This window comes from Carcharhinus amblyrhynchos, chromosome 28 (genome assembly GCF_965287045.1).
Source record: "Carcharhinus amblyrhynchos chromosome 28, sCarAmb.v2.hapA, whole genome shotgun sequence".
In the NCBI taxonomy this organism is placed as follows: Eukaryota; Metazoa; Chordata; class Chondrichthyes; order Carcharhiniformes; family Carcharhinidae; genus Carcharhinus; species Carcharhinus amblyrhynchos.
Genome location: NC_137351.1, coordinates 27,893,727 through 27,909,258, shown reverse-complemented (window position 1 = coordinate 27,909,258; position 15,532 = coordinate 27,893,727). Strand labels below are relative to the sequence as shown.

Genomic DNA, 15,532 nt, shown 5'->3' with positions numbered 1-15,532 from the left:
AGGTTCGATGTGTTGAATGCCACTGGAGATAAATGTGTGTGTGTGTGTGTGTGTGTGTGTGTGTGTGTGTGTGTGTGTGTGTGTGTGTGTGTGTGTGTGTGTGTGTGTGTGTGTGTGTGAACTAAACAGGATAAATCTCTTAAGCGATGACAGAGGCAAGGAATGAACTTAAGAACGAAAATCTGGAAATCTGAAATCAAAACAGGAAAAGGGTTTAAATCCCCAAAGGGAAGAGAGTGGTTGTGTCAGCCTGGGTGTGTAAACTCGATCAGAACCGGTTCTGATGGAAGGGCACACACCTGGAATATTACAGCTTGTCTACATCTGTTGATGAATTTGAAGTGATTGATTGTGCATTTCCAGTGTTTGGTGTTGTTACAGAGCCAACGTCTCTCTGGTAGCTTGAAATTTGTGTCAGTTACTCGGGGGGGGTTTGGAAGGGAACCAGAGCTTTGGAGCAGCAGCGAAAGCTGAGTCTGTAATCCACCTCCTGTCAGTTTAGGAATGTGGGAAATGGGAGCAGGCGTAGGCCATTCAGCCCATCGAGCCTATTCTGCCATTCATACAGATCATGGCGGATCCACCTACTTCTTTTACCATTTTACCCCCCTCACCATCTCCATTACCCTTGATGACATTAGTATCCCGACATGAGGAGAAATTCCTTCAACTAGAGGGTGGTGAATCCATAGAATTCATTGCGACAGAAGGTTGTGGAGGCCAGGCCTTTGTGCGTATTTAAGACAGAGATAGATAGGTTCTTGATCGGTAAGGGGATCAAAGGTTATGGGGAAAAGCAGGAGAATAGCATTGAGAAACTTATCAGGCATGATTGAATGACAGAGCAGACTTGATGGGCTAAATGGCCTAATTCTGCTCCTTCATCTTATTGCTTATGGACATCTATTGATGTCCATCCTGAAGATGCTCAAATATTGAGTTTGTACAATCCAATGGGATAGCAAATCCAAAGATTCACCATCCTCTGAGTGAAGACATTCCTTCTCATCCCAGTCTTAAATGGCCCGCCCCTTATTCCCAGGGTGTGGCCCTTGGTTCTAGATGCCAGGGGAAACCATTTTATCCACATCTACACTGTGAGGTCCTGTAAGAATTTGGTAAGTTTCAATGAGATCCCCTCTCATTCTTTGAATTCTCAAGAATACTGACCCAGTTTCCTCACTCTTTCCTCATAAGACAATTCCACTCCCTCCCAGCGAAACTCCATTGCACTTCATCGATGGCAAGTCATCCTTCCTTAGATAAGCACACAATACTCCAGGTACTGCTTCCTCAAGGCATGATATGATTACAGCAAGACATCTTTACTCCTATATTCACATTCCCTTGCAATAAAAGCCAACATACCATTTTACCTCCATCCTAGCTTTTACTAACCTTTGAACGCAATCTATCAGGTCCCTGTGGAACTTCTCAACCTCGCGCTGTTTAAAAAATACTCTGCCTTTCTATTTTTTCTTACTGAAGTGGAAAACTTTATCACATTATATTCCTGCTGCCACGTCCTTGCCCATTCACTTAGCCTGCCCAGTCTCCTTGAAGCTGCTTTGCATCCTCCTCACATTACATTCCAACCTAGTTTTGTGTCAGCAGAAAATGTGGAAATGTTACATGTGGTCTCCCCATCCAAATTACTGATATAGATTATGAATAGTGTTGGTCCCAGTACTGATCCTTGTGGTATCTCACTTGTAGCAGCCTGCAATCCTGAAAAATGACCTTTTTACTCCTAGTCTCTCTTTTCTGTCTGTCAACCAGTACTCAATCCATACTAATATATTACCCCAAGCCCATGTGCTCTAATATTGTTTACTAATCTCCTCAGTGGGATCTCATCAAAAGCCTCCTGAAAACCCAAATACATAACGTTCACTGGTTCCCCTTTATCTGTATGCTTCGAGTCCAGTTATCACATTCTTTATAATAGATTCTAACATTTTCCCTATTGTTGAACTAACAGGTCTGCAATTCTCCATTTTCTCTTCCCCTCCCTTCTCAAATTTGCTACTTACCAGTTTGCAGGAGCCTTTCCAGGATTCATTGATTTTTGAATGATTATCACTAATGCATCCGACATTTCGACAGTCACCTTCTTCAAAACTCTGGGATGAAACCCAGCTGGTCCAGGAGCTGTATCAATTTTCAATCCAAGTAATTTTTTCAGTACTACCTCTTCTTTCAGTTCCCCAATTTCACAACCTCTTAGTTCACTTGTTTTTCTGGGAGATTTTCTGTAATTTCTTCCGTGAACGCACATACAAAGTATTTGTTTAGTTTCTCCACCATTCCCCTATTATAGAATCATACAGTGCAGAAGGAGGCCATTTGGCCCATTGAGTCTGGACCAACACAATCCCACCCAGACCCTACCCCTCTAACCCCATGCATTTACTCTAACTACTCCCCCCGACACTAAGGGGCAGTTTTAGCATGGCCAATCCACACATCTTTGGACTGTGAGAGGGAACTGGAGTACCCAGAGGGAAACCCATGCAGACATGGCGAAAATGTGCAAACTCTACACAGACAGTGACCTGAGCCGGGAATCAAACCTGGTCCCTGGCGCTGTGAGGCAGCAGTGCTAACCACTGTGCCGCCCGATTCTCCATTATAAGTTCTCCTGTCCCTGCTGGTAATGGGCCAACATTTGTCTGAGCTAATCTTTTTATTTTCGCAAATCTAAAGAAGCTTTTATGCTTCTCGTTAGCTTGCATTCATTTCCCTTTCTTTATCAGTTTCTTGGTCCTCCTTTGCTGGATTCTGAATTGCTCCCAGTCCTGGGGCTTCCCATTTTTTCTGGCAATTTATAAGCCTTTGATCCAATGGAATCTTTAACTTCTTTTATTATTCACAATTTTTTTGAATATTCAGTCCTGGGATGCGGGTGTCACTGGCTAGGCCAGCATTTGTTGCCCGGCCTTAGTTGTCCTTGAGAAGGTGGTGGTGAGCAGCCTTCTTGAACCTTTACTGTTGGATTTTTACATTGTAGAGGAATGTACATGTGCTGCACCTTATTTGAATACTAGCCTTTGCCCGTCTACTGTCAAATCTTTAAATGTATTTTCCCAATCCACTTGCTCCTCATACCTTTGTTATCTCCTTTGTTTAGATTTTGGACCCCAGTTTTAGAATTTATTATCACTTTCAAACTCAATATAAAACTATCATACTACGGTCACTATTTCCCAATGGCTCCTTTACAGGTTAGTCCTCGGGTCTGTCATGATGCACAGTAGAAACATTCTCACACAGTACAGAAAGGTCATTTGTTTTGTTGTCCCCATGCCAACTCTCCTATCCAATTAGTCCCACTTCCTTGCTCTTTCCCCATAAATCGGCAAATGTTTCCTTTCCTCGGATCAATCCAGTTCCCTTTTGAAAGTGACAGTTGAATCCACTCGTACCACCTTTTCAAGGCAGCGCTTTCGGAATTGTCACACCGGACAAAGGGCACGATCTTCTTGCTCTTCAGGCCAGCGGGATATTCTGGTCCCACTGACAGTGCACCCCCGCCGCGTGTTTCCTGAGGTGGAATCAGCGGGCACCGCCAAGAAAAGTGCCGCAGGGTGGCCAGAGAATCCTGGCAAACAATTCAACTCTGAACACCCTCTGATTAGAGCAAACAAGATTGAGTTAACTTTGTATTAAAGTGAACGAGGCTGAGTTAAATTTTTATTTTAATTGACAGTGCACCACACCTACTTTGGTGTCAGCATATTACGTAGCGTGTTTATGCTGTAGTGTTGCTGCTACTTTCTGGATTACTGCTGCTGGGGGAGACTTACTCCTTATCCCAGGGAGCAGTCAGTTTAACCACTCCAGGATTTTTTTTTAACGCTGATACGAACTGAGTCATTTTTTGCCAACTGCCGATCACTTTGCCAGCACTGTTTAGAAGTGAGATTGTGTCACACGAAAGCCACGGAGCTTGTGATTCCAGTTTCCTTGCACTTGGCAGACTGTTCGGGTAACCTTGCCGTTCCTGTGTGCTTTTGTTAAGGCTACGGCAGGTGAGATAAACAGAGAGGAGCTCCTGCAATCTCCTCACGGGAGGAAGCTTATCATGGGACAGAGGGCTCCGAGATCCCCTCACTGAGGCAAGCAAGATCATGAAATCACCCCTCGCGAAATCTCCTCAGATTTCTAAGACAGATGTCGGAGACAGTAAGTTGCTGATAGAGTTCAAGCTATTCTAGGGGGCTAGCTGTGCGAATATTGATGTTTGCGTTAATACCTATACAGGTTTATTTTTCTTTCCAAACCTTTATTTCATGCTGTTGAGTTAATATCTTCAGGCTGCCTCAGTCACTGAGAGGGGCTAAATATTGTTTGAATGATACGAGCAGGAAATTGCAGTGACAAGGTAGATTGCTTTAGATTGAACTCCAGGGGAGATTTTTATTAGCCGGTTTCGCAAGTGCTGAGAAACAGATTAATGTCAGTGTTGTAGACAGGAGTTGAGGTGGAAGTGAGTTGGAAATGCCTGTGGGTAGTTTGTTGAGTAACTGCGCTGTGAGTTACATGGATATTTCATTCAGTTTTCCTATTTTAGTGGAAAAGTGAATATAATAGGGTTTGCAACATGAATATAGCGTGCAACTTAATGTGCCGGGTACAGCATAATGTGCCGGGTACAGCATAATGTGGCGGGTACAGAATAATGTGCTGTGTGTACCATAATGTGCTGAAGTATACAGCATAATGTGCCATGCATAGTGTGAAGTGCTGTGAAAAGCATAATGTGGTGGGTACAAAATAATGTGCTGTGTATACCATAATGTACTGTAGTATACAGCATAATGTGCCATGCATAGTGTAAAGTGCTGTGTAAAGCATAATGTGGTGGGTACAAAATAATGTGCTGTGTGTACCATAATGTGCTGTAGTATACAGCATAATGTGCCATGCATAGTGTGAAGTGCTGTGAAAAGCATAATGTGGTGGGTACAAAATAATGTGCTGTGTGTACCATAATGTGCTGTAGTATACAGCATAATGTGCCATGCATAGTGTGAAGTGCTGTGAAAAGCATAATGTGGTGGGTACAAAATAATGTGCTGTGTGTACCATAATATATGCAGCATGATATGCCACGTATAACATAAAGTGCTATGTACAGCATAATGTGGTGAGTATAGAATATTGCGTTGAATGAAGCACAATGTGGTCAATGCAAGATAATATCATGAGTGCAACTTAATGTGACATAGACAGAACATTGTGCTGCATATAGCATGAGCAGTGAGTGCCGCATATTGTGTGAGACATTCTACACAGTATGTGCAGCATATACTGTGTGTGTGTGTGTACGTGTGTGTACGTGTGTGTGTGTGTGCGCGCACGTGTGTGTGTGCGTGCAGCAGTGGAGTTTGTACAGCAAAATGCATTGAGTGTAGTACCTTCATCATCTCAGCCAGTCCCTCATGTTTAAGGATGATTTGTTGCCGATCTGGTTCGATGGGTTTTGAGATAGCTGGTAAATTCAATGCGTGATCTACAGTCTCTGCCACATGCAGGACAGGTGGTGATTGAAAGGTTGACTAGAAGGGTTTTGTAAGAGATCTGACACCTTGAGTTCACCCCTGCAGGTTCCTGACAAAGTCTCTTGATGTGTTTTTGGTGCCTTTTCAAGTGACCCCTCTCCGTTTTGTTCGGTTGCAGACCAGGGATAACCAGGAGTCGGTGAGGACGTTTGATTTATTCAGGGTTCTTTGAGGACATCCTAAAGCACTTACCCCTGGGTGTCCCCTTGTTGAAGTAGAACAGTGGTTCCAGAAGTGTGGTGTCAGGCACCCAAACTATATGTCCCATCCAGCACAACTGGTGCTGTGTGATTAACACCTCGATGCTGGGCCAGTTGGCTTGGGAGAGGACACTGCTGTTGGAGGGCCTTGCGTAGGCACCATTAGTGGTGCTTTTCTGCTGCTTCAAGGAGTCTGCTGTAGGTTGTCCAAGTCTCCGAAGCATATAGGAGCTCAGGGATCACTGCCACCCAGGATACCATAACGTAAGTCTCGGGTTCGAGACCCTGATCTTCAAACACTCTCTTCTTAATCAGCTGAAGGACTGTCCATGGAATTTTGTCATCCCGCTCACCAAGGAGGTTGTAGCGGGCGGGACATAGACCAGGAAGAGGTCCGTTGATCTTGGGTGGGATTTTCTGCACTTGGGATGTGTGTGTGTGTCACCCGTGTGTTTCCCGACCTCCTCCTGTCAAAAGATTATGCACCAAAGGGAGAAATTAGTTTGAATGAATGGATTCCTCAGTCAGGGGGCTAAAAGGAACAATTGGGCTGGATCATAGTTAATCATAGAATCCTACACTGCAGAAGAAGGTTGTTTGGCCATTGCGCCTGCACTGAGCATTGGTGGTGGAGGAAGTGAATGTTTAAGGTAGTGGGTGGGACACCGTTCAGATGGGTCCCCGATGATATCAGGTGTCATGGCTTTGCGCTTGTTTGACTGGACCGTTACTTGCCACTTTCCAGCCCAAACCTGACAGTTGTCCAGATATGGATTGGTTTTCGTCTCGACAACCTTTCCAAATTTGCATCATCTTTCCACTTCAAATCGCTATTTTGCTTTGAAATGGCCTCCTGTTTACCTGATAACCTGATTGTATTCTGACCTCTGGACTTTACTTGGGTGTCACCAAGGTTTGAATTCCCAGTTAGTCAGACAAAGAACAAAGAACAGAACAGTACAGCGCAGGAAACAGGCCCTTCGGCCCGCCAAGCCTGTGCCGCTTGTACAGTTTCCTGGTGTAAAAGTCAAAGGATCTCGGGTTGAAGTTCACTCACTCGCAGATTGTTGAGATAATATCTGTGTGACCGACCTTCCAAAAAAAATTTCCACACGGACTGTCTACGGAATTTTGTCATCTCGCTCACCAAGGTAGTTGTAGCGGGCGGGACAAGGAAAAGGTCTGTTGACCTTGGGTGGGGATTTTCCAGACTCAGGATGTGTGTGTGTGTTACCATGTGTTTCCCGATCTCCTATTGTCAAAAGGTGATGCACCAAAGGGAGAAACTAGTTTGAAAGAATGGATTCTTCAGTCAGGGGGCTAAAAGGAGCAGGTGGGCTGGGGTTGTCCTGCAATAGGTCTGTCCACACCAGGTTTTAGTCCAACCGATTTATTTGATAGTAAACTCACAAGCTTTCGAGGGGACTCCCTCTTCGTCAGGTGAATGGAGAGTTCTGGCCTCGGACAGAGCATATAAAGCACAGACGGTTTAGAGATTACTGACATATTATATGAGATTATATGCTCTGGCTGAGGCCAGAACTCTCCATTCACCTGACGAAGAGGGAGTCCCCTCAAAAGCTTGTGAGTTTACTATCAAATAAATCGGTTGGACTGAAACCTGATGTTGTCAGACTTTTTACTGTGTTTACCCCAGTCCAACGCCGGCACATCCACATCATAGGTCTGTCCATCAGGCCCCCAACAATTACAGTGCAGAAAGAGGCCATTCAGCCCCTCAGGTCTTCACCAGCAACAATCTCACCCAGGCCCTTTTTATCGACTCACACCATTCCTCACACTCAACCTGAAAGGAAATGCAGGGATAGTCATTGCAAATGCTGTTTTTGCCTGAAAATTAGTAAAGGGACCTTCCAAGCAAATATGTATAACCCCACATAATTACCCTGCTATTCCCTTTAACCTACGTATCCCACAACACTAAGAGGCAATTCAGCATGGCCAATGCACCTAACCTGCACATCTTTGGATTCGAATTGGATGTAGTATTTGCACTGTGTTGGAGTTGCATACAAATTATGTTGCCGCTGGATGCAGTGGAAAGGCTTGAGTGCAAAGTGCAGCTTCCGTGATCATCCATTGCCCCAGTGAAGTTTGAGGGACACACAATGCTCAGTGTTACTGAACTGTTAGTTTTTATCTGGTTTATCTTGTGTACGAGTCCGGGAGATAGACACTCTTCTCTCCAGCAATAATCAGAAGTTCTGAAGGTTGTGCCCTACCCCTGGGTTAGGGACTTCATTTCACAGCTAGAGGAGAACTTGGACTGGGAAGTGGGAGGATCCATTTGCAGGTCGCGTCAGGAATAATATTCTGCTAAGAGAATCTGGGGAGTTAGGGGCCAAAATTAATAGGCAGAACATCAAACAATCTCTGGATCGTTACCTAAGCCATGTGCCAGTTGGGATAGAGTCAAGCAGATTATAGAATTAAGCATGTGGCTCAAAGAGGAGTGTTTTTAAAGTTTATTTATTAGTGTCACAAGTAGGCTAACATTAACAATGCAATAAAGTTACTGTGAAAATCCCCTGTTCGCCACACTCTGGCGCCTGTTCAAGTACGCTGAGGGAGAGTTTAGCATGGCCAGTACATCTAGCCAGCATGTCTTTTGGACTGTGGGAGTAAACTGGAGCACCCAGAGAAAACCCACGCAGACATGGGGAGAACGTGCAGAATCCACACAGACAGTGACCCAAGCCGGGAATCGAACCCGGGTCCCTGGAGCTGTGAGGCTGGACTGCTAATCACTGTGTCACCCGGCTGAATGAGAAAGAAGGAGTTTTGATTTGTGGAGCATTGGCATCAGTACTCAGGGAAGAATGTGCTATTTTGTTGGGGTGCGCGTCATCTAAACTGGGCTGGGTGCATTGACCTGGTCGGTCATATAACTAGGGCTGTGGGCAACCAACAGGGTAGCTTAAGGATGGTTCAGGTGAAGGGAGATCGAGAAATCCAAAGTGAAAGGTCGAGATGTTGGAACAGTACAGAGAAGTGGGTAAAGACGGGCAGAATGGAACAGGAAGGCGCAGAGAGTTTAGCAAACATTTTACACCAGAGAATAAGGCCATTGAGGGGAATAGAAGTAAAAAAGAAAATTGAAGGCTCTTTTTCTGAATGCATTAAGCATCCAAAATTAGACAGATGAACTGCAGCAGCCACTGTGAATATTTATATCTAATTGCTTTTAGGGAAACGTAGCCTGGTATTTTCTGATCATGCCGAAAGTTAATAGACGTTTAGTTGGCCCACGGCATCTCCTGGGTTAGGGTCAGAAATTCTCGGCCATCATTATAAGGTGATCATGGTTGGAAAATAAATACCCCAGGGGTGGTGGGGTGGCAACACAGGTCTGATGCAGCCCCAGACAGTGGCCCAGAGAAGGGGATAGCATCTGTGGCCAAGCCACAGAATTTGTGGCAGGAACTAAAAACAGTGGCTTTGGCCTTTCCAATATTCAGTTGGAGCAAGTTTCTGCTTCAAACGGTGGAACAGTCAAAGGGGTGGAGGTGAGGTGAGATGGAACTGGGTGTCACCAACATACATGTGAATGCCATTGCGTTTTGTACTGATGTTGTTGAGGGGCAGCACATAAATGAGAAATAGGAGAGGGCAGAGGGTAGATCTTGAAGGTACTTCAGAGGTAACGGGACGAGAGCTGGAAGAGAGACCAAATGCTGGTGATTCCCTGGCTTTGATTGAATGGTTCAGAATGGAAACGCACAAGGACAGTCCCACTCAGCTGGATGATGGGCATGAGGCAATGGAGGAGAATGGTGTGGTGATGGCTTTGGTACAAGAGAATGAACACTGCTGAGAAAAGAGACATGACGTTGAAACTTTTTGGCTGGCACTCATCAGGACAAACGCAAGAATTCCAAATTTCAAAAGACCACAGCAATTTATACTACAGGAGAAAAGATTGCTGGTTGGTTGGCACGTAATTGTTTGAAATTTGATATTCTTGAGGTGTATGGGCTAAATGCAAGCAAATGGGGTTAGCTTGGGTGGTCAGCATGGACCAGTTTGGGCTGAAGGGCCTGTCTCTGTGCTGTAGATTCAATGAACATGTTTCCCTCTTCAGCAGTATTCAAGCTCTGTACCACCAAGTGACAGAATGGACACTACTGAAATGTAGTTTGAGCAACACTCATACAATCTGTAATAAAAGCAAAATACTGTAGATACTGGAAATCTGAAATAAAAAGTGAACATTCTGGAGAAGCACGGCAGATCTGGCAGCACCTGTGCAGAGAGAAACAGAGGCCCTGGTTTTACCAGCACCCCCACCCCAAAATCGGAGCGGGCCAGGATCGCAGAACGACATTCCCCGTTGGTCTCGGATGCGATCTTAAGAGCCTGGGGCTGCCGTGACCGTAACATCAGGGCCAGAGTTAACGTTTCAAGTTCATTGACCCTTCTACAGATCTGCTGAGTTTACCCAGCATTTTCTGTTTTTAGTTGATACAATCCATGCCTTGACGTTCAGCAGATGTTACATCCGCAACCATTGGTTTGATTCTAACTCGTCTCTTGCTTACCCTTCCCGTTACAGGTTCAGCCTCAGGACATAGGAGCCCTGCCTGGATCCGTTTTGACTTGCAGAAGTTGGACTGGGGAATCGCTGCTGTTGTGTTCCGCCTAGCATTCGTCCTCTGCTAGCTCAGTGCTGCCGCTCCCGACCGCATAGCTTGGCTGTGGATTACAAAACCCGTCCCCAACCCCTTGAGGACAAGAAGACAGGGCAGTGGAGGATTAAGGCCCACTGCCGGCGCAGCCACCATGATCCGGGGCTTCCTGAGTTGCCTGTGGCTGACAGCAAGCACTTTAGCCACAACTGGGTCTTCTCAGTTCCTTTCCAAGGAGGATGATGTGATTCCGAGGATTGTCTTTAATTATAGTAAGTGGGCTGCTCCAGACAGTGAGGAGTGATGATGAAGTGATGTGTAGCTAATTACTGTGCACAGTCTGGGCATGAAGATCAGAAACTAGTCCAATGTTTATTTAGTAATTAACTCGGTTTCCAATCTTCCTCCAGTGTAATCTCATACGATGGGAGGTTTAAATGAGAAAAGTTAGAACATAAGAACATAATAGGAGCAGGAGTAGGCCATCTAGCCCTTCGAGCCTGCCCTGCCATTCAATAAGATCATGGCTGATCTGTCGTGGCTCAGTTCCACTTTCCCACCCTCTCCCCATAACCCTTAATCCCCTCGCTTATCAAAAACCCATCAACCCGCATCTTAAAAATATTTAGCGAGGCAGCCTCCACCACTTCAACGGGCAGAGAATTCCAGAGATTCAGATCTCCCCTCATTCTTCTAAACTCTAACGAGTACAAGCCTAGTTTATTCAGCCTGTCCTCATAGCTCAACCCCCTCAACTCCGGTATCAGCCTAGTAAACCTCCTCTGCACTCCCTCCAAGGCCAAAATATCCTTGCGTAAGTACGGCGACCAAAACTGCACACAGTACTCCAGCTGCGGCCTCACCAATGCCCTGTACAGCCGCAGCAAGACCTCCCTACTTTTATATTCAATCCCCCTCGCTATGAAGGCCAGCATCCCATTAGCATTCCTGACCACCTGCTGCACCTGCAGGCTGGGTTTTTGCGACTGATGCACAAGGACCCCGAGGTCCCTCTGCACCGTCGCCTGCTGCAGTTTTTCGCCACGTAAGTAATAATCCTTCCTACCAAAGTGGACCACCTCACACTTGCCAACATTAAATTCCATTTGCCAGTTCCTGGCCCATTCGCCCAGCCTATCTAGATCCTTCTGCAGACTCTCCACACCCTCCGTGCAATTAGCAGGAGGCTTAAGTGGAACGTAAATACTAGCATAGCCTGAATGGCCCATTTCTATGTCTATGTCCTGTCAATTCCATTCAACGTCTTTATTTATGTTTGCTACTGCTTCTCCCATGACAGGGGCCAGAATTTTCTGTGTCAGGATTTTCTGTGTACGCAATGTACTGGGAGATCAAAACACATGCACAATGGTGACCCCGGGGCTCAGCAGCCAGCTTCATAACAAGATTAGGCTCCGCCCCCTCCCCCTGTTGGTGAGAACCGCACTGTGGCTTTTATTTTTGACCGAGTGTTGTAAGATTTCATTCTTCAACTGGCGGAAAGCAACAGGTCCCGCTTTCACGCTTGATAAGCGCTCGGAATTCTTTATCGTGAAATGGCCCCTCAATGTTGAATCCAGGATTTTTCTTCCTGACCGCATTCACTTAAACTGCCGTAACCTAAGAAGCTGTTGAGGGCTCTTTTTATCTCCCCGTTCTGCCGATACTCAAACTCAGACGTACGTCAGCGAGTGAAAGCTGAACACTGCTGAGCTTGCTTTGCCCGTCGTGTTTGCAGCCAGGGCTCATCGCTGTGGGTTGGTGTAGAGTAGCAGCGGCGAGCTACACGCTCCAGTTGTGATTCAGCTTTCTGCTCTGACTGGGATCGTGAGTCAGTTGGAAGTCGTTTACCCCAGGCCTTTCTGAAATGAGTTTTCACGGCACAGTTGCCCTGCGGAACAAATTGAAGTTAATACGGAAGCTACAAGGTAGCCCGCTGCTTTTAGAATCGAAAGTGACGATTCTCTGCGGGTTTGATGGCTTTACAGAACACTCTGGTTTGTCGGGGAATTGTGCATCTTCAATCAGGAATTGCTCGTTGTCAGATTGTGGCTGATAATTGACAGTAAAATTCCACCATTATTTCACACGATTTTTTGTTTCTTGAGAGGTGAAAATTTATTTAGAGCTTCTGACCAAAACTGGAGCTATTGAATCCTCCTCTGCCCTCCCCACCTGATAGTCAGCTGCACTGAGCTCAGTAGAGATGAATATCGGGTCAGGGGTAGACCGTAAAAATCATAGAGTTCCCTGCAGAGCAGGAGGAAGCCATTCAGCCCATCGCGGCTACACCAACCGCAATCCCACCCAGGCTCCATCCCCATAACTCCACGTATTTCCCCTGCTAGTCCCCCTGACACTAAGGGGCAATTTAGCATGGCCAATCCACCTCACCCACACATCTTTGGAGTGTGGGAAGAAACCGGAGGAAACCCATGCAGACATGGGGAGAATGTGCAAACTCCACTTTTTGTGGAGTTTGCACATTCTCCCCGTGTCTGCGTGGGTTTGCTCCGGTTTCCTCCCACAGTCCATAGGTGTGCAGGTTAGGTGGATTGGCCATAGTAAAGTGTCTCGTAGTGTGTTGGTTAGGTGTATTAGCTATGGTGAATGTCCTGGGTGGGTGGGTGGGGGGGGGGGGGTGGGCCTGGTTGGGATGCTTTTTTCAGAGGGCCAGCACCAACTCGATGGGGCAAATGGCCTCCTTCTGCTCTGTAGGGATTCTATAGTGCAACGAATGCTGAAAAATCTCAACAGGGCTGACAACATCGGTGGAGCGAGAATAGAGACAACATTTTAGTCAGGATGACCTTTTGTCAGTGCTGTTTATTGAGTAATAGTAAAATATGTGGATCAAAGGACACGCCACAGTCTTTGTATTGGTAAAGATCTAGTGAGCACTTTGATAGCTTCTCAGGAGTGCGTGGGTGTTTATAGAACCTGACTGCATAGAAGGAGGCCATTGAGTTCCCAGCCTCAAGTGCTGGCCCAATTATGAAAGTTGCCGTTGAACCTGCTTCCACCGGCTTTTCCAGCAGCTGGTCCCAGATCACATGTATTTGGAGAAGCTTAAGAGTGAGCGCTACGTGGAGGATGCGGTCGTCGAGTCTGAAGTTAGTGACGTCTCCGCCTTACCTCGGCGCAAGTCTCGATGAGTAATTGTTGCCAGCCTGTGTGAAGGGGAGGGGGGAGTCAGTAGTAAACAGATTGCTTAAAAGGTGTGCAAGCCAGAAAGCACAGCGAGTGATTCTGAAGTCAAGTCTGTGCAGAATCTTGCACACTGGCAGAGAACACGCCTCGAATTGCAGCACAAGGTCGTGGCAAGGAGCCTAAACAGTAATCATAGATAAATGGATCATCAACTTTGGCACAGCTTTGTGCTGGGCAGGCATACTAGTTACAGCAGAACTCAACATGTTTCGCAGGAACAGGGAGTTTACGTGTGTAAGGAACACACAGCTTGTAACAGGGCCAAAAGTAGTGAAGCTGTGTAGTGGATACGTCAGTGGATAGGTAATCCAGACTAATTATTGAGACAATCTCCGTGCCTATCTCAGCATGGCAGTTTGAGAATTTGCATTCCATTTAATTTGCATTTTGCTTTTTTGGAAGACAGACGTCACTATAAGTAACCATGTGAAAATTCCACTGGTTTGCTACCATTCCCCCGTCTCAGCCGCAGGTGACTCTTCACCCTCGCCAACTCTTAACCGCCCTCTGAAATGACAGGGCGGCACAGTGGTTAGCCCTGCTGTCTCACAGCGGCAGGGTCCCAGGTTCAATTCCGGCCTCGGGTCTCTGGGTGTGCGGAGCTTCCCCGTGTCTGCGTGGGTTTCCTTGGGGTGCTGCGGTTCCCTCCCACCATCCCAAGATGTGCGGGTTAGGTTGATTGGCCATACTAAGTTGTCCCTTAGTCCCAGGTGGATTAGCAGGGGTTACGGGAATAGGGCCTGGGCGGGTGGTCAATGCAGACTCGATGGGTCAAATGGCCGCCTTCTTCAATGTAGTGATTCTATGATCTAAATAGTCTGACAGGCCCCTCAGTTGGAAGAGGACGCAGCACCATCAGCTTCTTAAGGCTGCTGGGAGATGGACAGTGAATATTGGCTTTCCCAACCCAGGAATACATTTTTTCAAAAGTCAAAAGATGTGGGAAGGAGGAAAATAGGGAAGAAACCAATAATGAAAGAAATGGTTGGTTCCTTCTTGGCTCCATGTTGAATACAATGCACAGTTAATTACCAAACTGTGGAAAATTTCATGTTTAGCATATATTGAGTTGTCAGTTTTTGGAAGACAATACTTGCAATACAGCTGAGCCACTCATTGCTTGGGGAGAATCACAGAATCTCTACAGTGTACCAGGAGGTCATTTGGCCCATCGAGGCCTGTACTGACAATAATTGCACCCAAGACCCTATCCCTTAACCCCACATATTTACCTTACTAATCCCACTAACACTAAGGGTCAATTTAGCATGGCCAGTCAACCTAACCTGCACATCTTTGCACTGTGGGAAGAAACTGGGAAGAAACCCATGCAGACATGGGGAGAACATGCAGGCTACACACAGACAGTGGCCCAAGCCAGGAATTGAGTCCGGGGCAGCAATGCTAACCATTGTGCCACCGTGCCACCCCTTTCGGTGAAAAGCAGGTATTTTCTTTTGTAGGACCTTGCTGTGCATAAATTGTTGGCATATTTCTAACATTACAACAGTGACTAGACTTCAAGAAGTGTTCAAGTAGTTATACAGCACCTTGGTGCATCTTCAGCTTGTGAAATGCACCATACAGGTCTCTTTCTCGGATTGATATGTGCTAAATTACAGCCTCCTGTCTTCACACAAATGACAGTGAAAACTGGCAACGTTTTTGATCTCTCTCTAATTTTAATAGTGGGCTTTCAATACTGCTGTTCCTATTGGGACAGCTCCATTTCCTTGCAGCAAGAATTAACCTACACATTAGACAGAGAAGATCAAAGAGAAAAGGAAAGAAATAAATAGGAGCTGAAAGAGAGAAGGGAAGAGCATGAGGACATTAACGCCAGTGCATCACAATTCCAACCTGCAGCTTTTAATGCATATTTACTTTTTTGGTTTGAGATCTGTGATAACCC

At 46.1% G+C, this 15,532-nt stretch overlaps 1 protein-coding gene across 5 annotated transcripts in view; it reads left to right on the top strand.

Annotated features, from left to right (window-relative positions):
• sema4ba (sema domain, immunoglobulin domain (Ig), transmembrane domain (TM) and short cytoplasmic domain, (semaphorin) 4Ba) overlaps positions 1-15,532 on the top strand; it is a 451,928-nt gene that overhangs the window by 320,128 nt on the left and 116,268 nt on the right. For 4 of the 5 annotated variants that reach the window (XM_080214192.1, XM_080214193.1, XM_080214191.1 and 1 more), the window contains one exon: positions 10,338-10,682. In XM_080214192.1, coding sequence (XP_080070318.1) covers positions 10,565-10,682 — 118 coding nt within the window. In that variant the 5' untranslated portion in view covers positions 10,338-10,564. Of the gene's footprint in view, positions 1-3,773; positions 4,186-10,337; positions 10,683-15,532 lie in introns of those variants that run through there. The other variant, XM_080214190.1, reaches the window with a different exon arrangement.